Here is an 8,710-nt window from a genome sequence, read left to right as displayed (position 1 = left end):
ACTCGTTGGGCTATTTTTTCCAAAGTGAAACCTAGTTATTATAGCCAAGCTAAGTACATTCTTATATTCATTAATAACAGACTTTCCCTAAACTACCAAACAATATCAGCCTCTCCTCTCTACGCTGTTATTTGCAAATTGTTCAAGAATAACTCTAGCGTTATTGCGTATTTCATCCCAAATGTTCCCAAGCGATTATGTGATTAAGTCTATAAATTAGAGAATATCCCATATTAGAGTAAAATTTCTAGAGACTTTTTAAATGGTTTGTTTACATTGTTCTACTAATGTCGGTGTTTATTGGTAAAGGAAGAGAATGCCCAGCAGATAATCCTATTGGCGAATCTTGTATCGTTAGGGAGCATTGGGACCTTTTTATAATTGGAGTAAATTTCTTTTTAATAAATTAAATTTCACAAAAGAAGTGGGATTCTACATAAAATCCACAAACCAAAAAAAAAAATACATAAACTTATTTTGTCAATAAAGATGAAAGCACCAAATAAAACGCAAAACCTTACCTGTTAATGACACATTTTCATTATTACTATTACTTGCTAAGCTAAATCCCTAGTTGGAAAAGCAGGATGCTATAAGCCCAGTGGCTCCAACAGGGAAAATAGCCCAGTGAGGAAAGGAAACAAGGAAAATTAAAATGTTCAAGATGAGCAACAAAACCAAAAAAAAAAAAAAAAAAAAAAAAAACATCTCCCACATAAACTAAAGAAACTTTAACAAAACAAGAGGAAGAGAAATAAGATAGAATAGAGTTCCTGAGTGTACCTTCAAGGAAGAGAACTCTAAACCAAGACAGTGGAAGACCATGGTACAGAGGCTATTGCTCTATCAAAGACTAGAGAGCAATGGTTTGATTTTGTATTGTCCTCCTAGAATAGCTGCTTACCATAGCTAAAGAGTCTCCTCTACCCTTAAAAAGAGGAAAGTAACCACTGAACAATTGCAGTGCAGTAAGCCCTTGTGTGAAGAGGTATTGTTTGGTAATCTCAGTGTTGTCAGATGTAAGCGGACAGAGGAGAATAAGTATAGATTAGGCCAGACTATTCGCTGTGCGTGTGTGTGTGTGTGTGTGTAGGCAAAGGGAAAATGAACCGAAACCAGAGAGAAGGATATAATGAGTACTGCCTGGCCAGTCAAAAGATTAAAACTCCAAATCAGTATTAGGGACTATACAATTCTAAACCTAATAATTGATAAAAATAAAATATATATTACAAAAATATTCTAAGGATATGAAAACACTGTACCAAAAAAAAAAAAAAAAAAAAAAACATAAAGTAGATAACATCTGGAATAAATTTCAAAACCCTGAGGTTTCATAAGGCATCATTATTAGCCACTAAAATTTCTCAAGCCCAAAATTGGAAAATATTGAACTTTTCAAAAGTTATAAAGACAATATTCTTCATAACACTTCAATAAAAAAAAACATAAAAGAAACAGAAACATAAATAAAGCGGAAAATCCTAAACTGAAGAAAAATATCAGAACTCGTCTTTGAGGGCAGTCCCAACTGGAGTGAGATGGAGGAACCCTTGAGAAGAGTGCCATCCATCCTGGAGTGGATATTATGACTCCACATAAGTAAACAAATAACTCACTTGTCCACCAGATGTCTGACTATTTACTATAGATGCCCAAAGGCAAAAATCTCTCTTCTTCTTCTTCTTCTCTTTTGGGAGTCGACCACAATCGACATCCTCCTCTTCCGTCGACTTTCAATAGAAGAGAATAGTTTCTTGGTAGAGGAAGTTAAGACGTTGGAAGATGACAAGAAGTTTATGTCTCATATTTTTTATGTTAATTCATTTGTATATAATTTTCTTTATTAATTGGGTATGTTATTGTTTTTGTATTTGGGATTCAATTAATGTTTTTGTTTTGTCTATAAATGTAGAATTATGGTATTCAAAATTGGGTTAGATCTTAAATTATAATAATAATGATAATAATAATAATAATAATAATAATAATAATAATAATAATAATAATAATAATAATAATAATAATAATAATAAAAATAATAATGATTAACGTTTTTTTATATTATTTCATGGAAAAAAGCTTTTAATTAACTATTTAACTATCACACACTGGAAGACAAATATTAATCAAAGAATGATTTAAATCAACTTTTATCCAGATTGACCTAGTTGCTCTGTTTGCTTTAACTCTTGAGAGAGAGAGAGGAGAGAGAGAGAGAGAGAGAGAGAGAGAGAGATAGTATATATCTTACACGTTAAAACATTAATATTTCTGGCAGAAAAATGTATACCACTATGTTTTTCTCTATTTAACTATGAGGATATGGAGAGTATATCACGAGTATTATTAAAAAAAAATTAAATTATCTATTATTATTACTAATATTATTATTATTATTATTATTATTATTATTATTATTATTATTATTAATATTATTATTATTATTATCATTATTATTATTATCATAATTATTATTTTTATTATAATTATTATTATTATTATTATTATTATTATTATTATTATTATTATTATTATTATTATTATTATTATTATTATTATTATACGCTAAGCTATAACACTAAATGAAAATGCAAGAGGCTATGTGCCAAAGGGGTCCAACTGAGATAAATAGCCCGGTGAGGAAAGGAAATAAGGAAATAAATAAAATAGAAGAGAAAAATAAAAAAATAAAAATCGAATACTTAATGTAAAGTAACAATTAGATTCTTCACATATAAACAACATAAAATTAATAAAAACAAGACGATTTATTACATATAGTAACTTCATATATAAAAATAAAATTCCAACAAAGACTAATGTGTATATGACCTTTTTTGTGGGTTAAACATATTTATTTCTATATAGATTTCCTACCAGGATTTAATCTAGTTAAGTGAAAGAGTAAATTTCCCCAAGGCAACATCCGATCAAATCGAGTTACCAGACAGTTATTCATTACATTTATTACATTAGTTTTTTCCCACCTAATAAATTTGATTATATCTGGTTCAAATTTTTCAGTTATGAAGACTTGAATTATTATTATTATTATTTTATTCCTAATTCTATGATTGAATTAAAAGGATTTTTATTAGAAAATAGTAAATTGGATTATTAGCAACAATTAATACGACTTATTCTTAAACTATTTTATTATGATTATTAATTACCAAGCATAAATATCTTTAAATAAAATGATTAAAAATTTATGTCCAGAATATAGATTGTTTGTGTGAGAGAGAGAGAGAGAGAGAGAGAGAGAGAGAGAGAGAGAGAGAAGTCAATTGTTGATAAGATTTCTTTTTCACATCTTCCAGGGAGAAAAATTCCCATAAAAGTTTTCTCTTTGGAACTTGAATTGGTTTTCTGCTTCTCTTTAAGACGTTAATGAAAGTTTTCTAATTTGAGGAACTTCAAATGTTTTGGATGAACTTCCCGCCAAAACTGATATAGAGACAAGCATGATTAGGCTTCTTCTGCAACACACGCACGCACACGTATCTCTCTCTCTCTCTCTCTCTCTCTCTCTCCTCTCTCTCTGTTTATATATATATATATATATATATATATAAAAGTTCTTTTATTGTATTACAAATCCCTCTATGTTAGCTGGTGAAAGTTTCAGGACAAAAAGTTTTCAGGTTTGGGGGCACTGAACTATGGTGAGCAGCACCCGTGGATTCCTCATTTCCGGACTCCTTCCCGTCCGGCTGTGGCTCAATGGCGTTGGTTCTCATTTCATCCTCAGTGTTGTTAGTTGTCCTGGATTCATTCTGGTCCCATTGAAAGACCATTTTTCTCGTGGCCAGTTAATGCGTCAGAGCCTGGGTCATGCCAGACGATAAACCTTTTCTGTTTATTAACAAGTCACATATATTACTTGTTTTTACTTTTGGGTCAGAATATTTATGTTATTTTATGTTTGAAAATAGTTTTGATAGTCTTCACCCTGTGTTATTTATAACTCTTAGCACGCTGAAGTTATATTCAATATAAGTGTAAATAGATATATCATAAAGAAATTAATGAGATTAAACCTACTGTATCTTTTTTAACGCAATATAGAAGTAGAAAAATAAAATACACAAATTATATATATACATATATATATATATATATATACACATATATATATATATATATATATAAATATATATAAATATATATATATATATATATGTGTTCGTATATATATATATATATATGTATATGTGTTTGTATATATATATATATATATGTATATGTGTTTGTATATATATATATATATATATGTATATGTGTTTGTATATATATATATATATATATACATATAAATATATATATATATATATATATGTATATATATATATATATATATGTGTGTGTGTGTGTGTGTGTAGTTGATAGATGGGTTCCTCTTGGGAATCGCAATTTAAGTATGAATAAAATAGTCAATGCTGCTATCATCTTTATTCGGGAGCTTTCGACATAACTTATGTCATCTTCAGCCTATCTGCAATTATCATATGTAAAATTAATAAAATTTATAAAATCATCCTAAGTACATAGTTAGGAAGATACACTTTCATGAATTGATCAACTAGCTCTAATATCAACCAATCAAGGAACATAAAACTTTAAAAAAGACTTATTACACACAACTATATAACTATATAAAAGACTCAATAACTAATATACCTAGTCACCCGCAGGAGATGATGACCACCCATCCAGACCAGCAACCCACAGACCAAATGGATCAATGGGTCACCGGTAACTGAACAGGTAAGCCCTCATTCAAGCTGGGTTCTGTCTTAAAAATGTATAAAGACTCCAAGATTCTCGGCTGGCTGACGCTACTATGTCTGTCCGTAAATTTGAAATTTTCCTTAGAAATGGCATGACCAGATTTAAATACGTGGTCATAAATAGCTGAAATTGGTTTCTTACTTAACGGTATATTGGTTCGTACCGATCTCCACATGTGCTCCGAAATCCTACACTGAAGCTGTCTAGATGTGCTTCCAGTGTAGCACTCATTACAGAGTGCACATTGAAAAGTGTATATAACACCGGAACACAAGGGAGTAGGTAGACTGTCCTTATATTTAAACAGTGAGCCAACTGAGAACTTGTTAGTAAAAATTAGTTTTAAATCTATGTAGGGATAACATTTCTCCACAACACTCATAACCTCTGTTCTTAGTCTCTCCGAAACATAACCATAGTACGGAAAGGAGACATATAACTTTTTTCTTACAGACTGTTTGAATTTTTAAATTTTGACTGTAAATTTTATGTAAAAACTTCTTGACATAATTATAATAGAGGTTAAAAGGGAACCTATTGGTAATAAAAAATGATTTTAGGAAATTTTCTTCCTCATGAAACCCCATATAAGTTGAACATACATGATAACATCTATATAACAGTGTTTTTATCGAATTAATTTTGTAGATTTTTGGATCTGAGCTTAAAAAATGAGTGCTTAGTCCTGTAAAAGTGTTTTTTCGGAATACTGAGGTCTCAAAGGTATTATGTTTCCGAGAGACCAAGACATCGAGAAAAGGCAAAGAATCATCCTGTTCATTTTCTTTCGTAAATTTTATGTTACGATGTTTTGTATTTAAATAATCTAAAAACTGGCTTATGTGATCTAAATTTTTGAAAAGTAAAAATATATCGTCTACATATCGACGGTACAAAAAAGGCTTAAATATATATATATATATATATATATATATATATATAAAATGTATACATATATATGTGTATAAATTTATAAAGGCACTTCCTCCAATTCTGAGGATTGCCCATATAAGAGGAAACGAAAAAAAAATGGACTTTTCTTCTCTTGGCTCCTTCTTGCTTACGAGGGATTCAGGCGAGTTTGTGTGTATGTGTGCGTATGTGTGTTTGTGTGTGAGTGTATGTGTGTATGTATGTGCCCAAGTAAAATGGCAAAATGGTCAAATCTCTTACAGCCTGATCATAAAACAATTATATAATGATTGAAATGCTCTGCTAAAGAAAAACCGCATCAACCTATCAAAATATGTTTAAAAATCTTTTTCCCATTAAGAGAACAACAAGAGACAGGAAAGACCATTCGGAGAAACCCTAACATAACCGAAAGAGACATAATTCCGGGCCCTTTCAAAAGGTAAACAAGAGAGTGTTCAAAGACCTGTTTTTGTGAGGATGTTTTAGGCCAGATCAGGACGAGGCTTCCTTAGCAAATAGGACCTGGAGAAACATCACCTTCTGGTACGGCAGAAGGAAGGAACAATGTTAGGTCAACAGACTCAGCTAAAAGACAGTCCTCAGGTGGACAGACTCTGTCGAGAACAGACAGAAACTTTAAATGCTTTCTAAAGAGGAAGTGTGTTAGGTTAAAAGTTTTAAGGAGATACCTTTGTTATTTTTTCTTTCCTTTACTTTTTTTTGTTTCATTTTGGTTTTTAGGCTTTTATTTTCGTCCAGAAATGTCCCGATTTTACTTTTAATACCATAAATTTTAATCTTTAAATGTATAGGCTATATTTCTCTCTTCCTTGAAAACACACACACATATATGCATAAACACACACACACAAACATACATGCACACATACATATATATATATATATATATATGTATATATATATACATATATATATATATATATATATACATGTGTGTATGTATTTATGTATGTGTATACATACCTTGATCATTTCTAAATGCATTCATTCCCTATTTATGAAAACTGAAGAAATACCACTGAAAATCTAAGTATTAGAGTGAATAATGAACGTGTAGATTTATACATCTTAGTAATATCTATAAGATATAATACAATTTAAGTTATAGCTACCTTAAAAGCTATAACATCTTATCAAAGGCTTCCAACAAGATGTATTCCAATGCTTAAAACTCATTAAAAAATAAGCTACTGAAGAAAAGAGCGAAGGAATATGCAGGACTATGAACAAATAAATATAATCCTAAAAGACGACAACATTTCAAATTAAATGACGCAAGGCAATTAAACCTTCGATCCCAAATTCATTAAATTAGTTCGAGTAATGTTCTCCTATCTGGTCTTCAGCTGCTGATTCTTATCTTAATTTGTTGGACAGAAACTTACGGTCTATTGAATTTCTTTTTCTTGATTTAGATATTAATCGTTGGCACCGTCGTTCAATTAGTTCGTTATGCTGAATGTTGCATGAGATTTTTCATAATTCTGATCATCCTTTACATTCAGATCTTAACGGACATTTCCATCGTGTTCCTAATTCTAGGCATAAAGTTAATTCTAAGTAATGAGACTCAATACTACGTAGTATTCTAGAAGTTTTATTCCAATTTTGACCAAGTTGTGGAATGATCTTCCCAATCGGATAGTTGAATTGGTAGAAATTCAAAATTTCAAACTTGCAGCAAATGCTTTTTATAGTTTATTTATGATATATCTGTTTAATGTTGTTGTTGTTCTTAAAATATTTTATTTTAATTGTTCATTACTCCTAATATCTTTTATTTATTTCCTTATTTCCTTTCCTATCTGGATTATTTTTCCCTGATGGGGCTTAAAGCATCTGGCTCTTCCAACTGGGATTGTAGTTTAGATAATAACAATAATAATAATAATAATAATATTCCGTTTCTCAAGTGGCATTTACCTTCCCTCGTTCCCTTTCGCCTCCAGAGTTGGGCAATTTGAGCCTTAATCTTGGACGTCTTAAAGGTGAGTTTTTTAGCAAGATAATATTTTGCTTTCAAGTTATATTTTCTCTTGTCTATAAAAGGGAAAATATATCTCAGATGATAGTGGAATAGATTGGTGGAATATTTTCCTTCCTGTTATAGGTCTTAGATAACATCTAATTTGTAGGTAAACAAATATTTTAGCATTTTATTCAATTCTTTGTTTGAATCAAATAAACTCTTACATAATATTTTTAGTAATATAAACAATATACAGTACTACTACTACTACTACTACTACTACTACTACTACTACTACTAATAATAATAATAATAATAATAATAATAATAATCCTTCTCGAGGTACATCTATCTTGTCAAATATTAAATCTGAAATGATTCTGCGGTACCAAAATATAAAATCTTATATTTCCCTCCAAAATAAAGAAATACATAACCGTGACAGGAAGAGGAAGATATCCAGGATATCTATGAGAGAGAGAGAGAGAGAGAGAGAGAGAGAGAGAGAGAGAGAGAGAGAGAGAGAGAGAGATACCCAACAGTAAAAGAAAGAAGAAAAAATTAATTATTGAATGTCTTTGAAAGAAAAAGACAAAGAATCAAACAATTGACAGAAATATTTAGATAGGAAATCAAGGGAAAATTTATTTGGTTTTAATACCAAAAAGGTTGAAATGGAAAAACTAGTTAACTTTTTTTTATTGGAAAATATATGGAGAAAGAAACAGCAAACTGTTTCAATATTTTCTTCCTTATTTGCTTTATAGTTCAGCAAAGAATAAAATGTCCAACCTTTAAAGAAGACAATTAAAAGCTTTGCATTCCATATTCGTTCAATCTCAGATCTCAGTTTATTCAAGGACTTTTTCTCTCTCAAATGTTCACTTTATATTCGGTAAAAGTGATGCAAAGATTCATTCAATGTTGAGATTATTAATTCACTTTGAGGGGAAACTCACATTGATTTCATTCATATTGATGGAAAAGAAAAAAAATATATTTTTAATTATA

General features: G+C 30.0%; 1 protein-coding gene across 1 annotated transcript in view; it reads right to left on the bottom strand.

Moving 5' to 3' along the window:
• LOC137626963 (neuroligin-4, X-linked-like) overlaps positions 1 to 3,800 on the bottom strand; it is a 38,434-nt gene extending 34,634 nt beyond the window's left edge. The window contains exon 1 of the mRNA XM_068357947.1: positions 3,680 to 3,800. Within this exon, the coding sequence (XP_068214048.1) occupies positions 3,680 to 3,800 (121 nt within the window). The remainder of the gene's footprint in view (positions 1 to 3,679) is intronic.
• Positions 3,801 to 8,710: the final 4,910 nt, after the last annotated feature.

The sequence above is a fragment of the Palaemon carinicauda genome, chromosome 34 (assembly GCF_036898095.1).
Source record: "Palaemon carinicauda isolate YSFRI2023 chromosome 34, ASM3689809v2, whole genome shotgun sequence".
Classification (NCBI taxonomy): Eukaryota; Metazoa; Arthropoda; class Malacostraca; order Decapoda; family Palaemonidae; genus Palaemon; species Palaemon carinicauda.
Note: the sequence above shows the minus strand (reverse complement) of the source record. Positions and strands in the feature narration are given on the sequence as shown.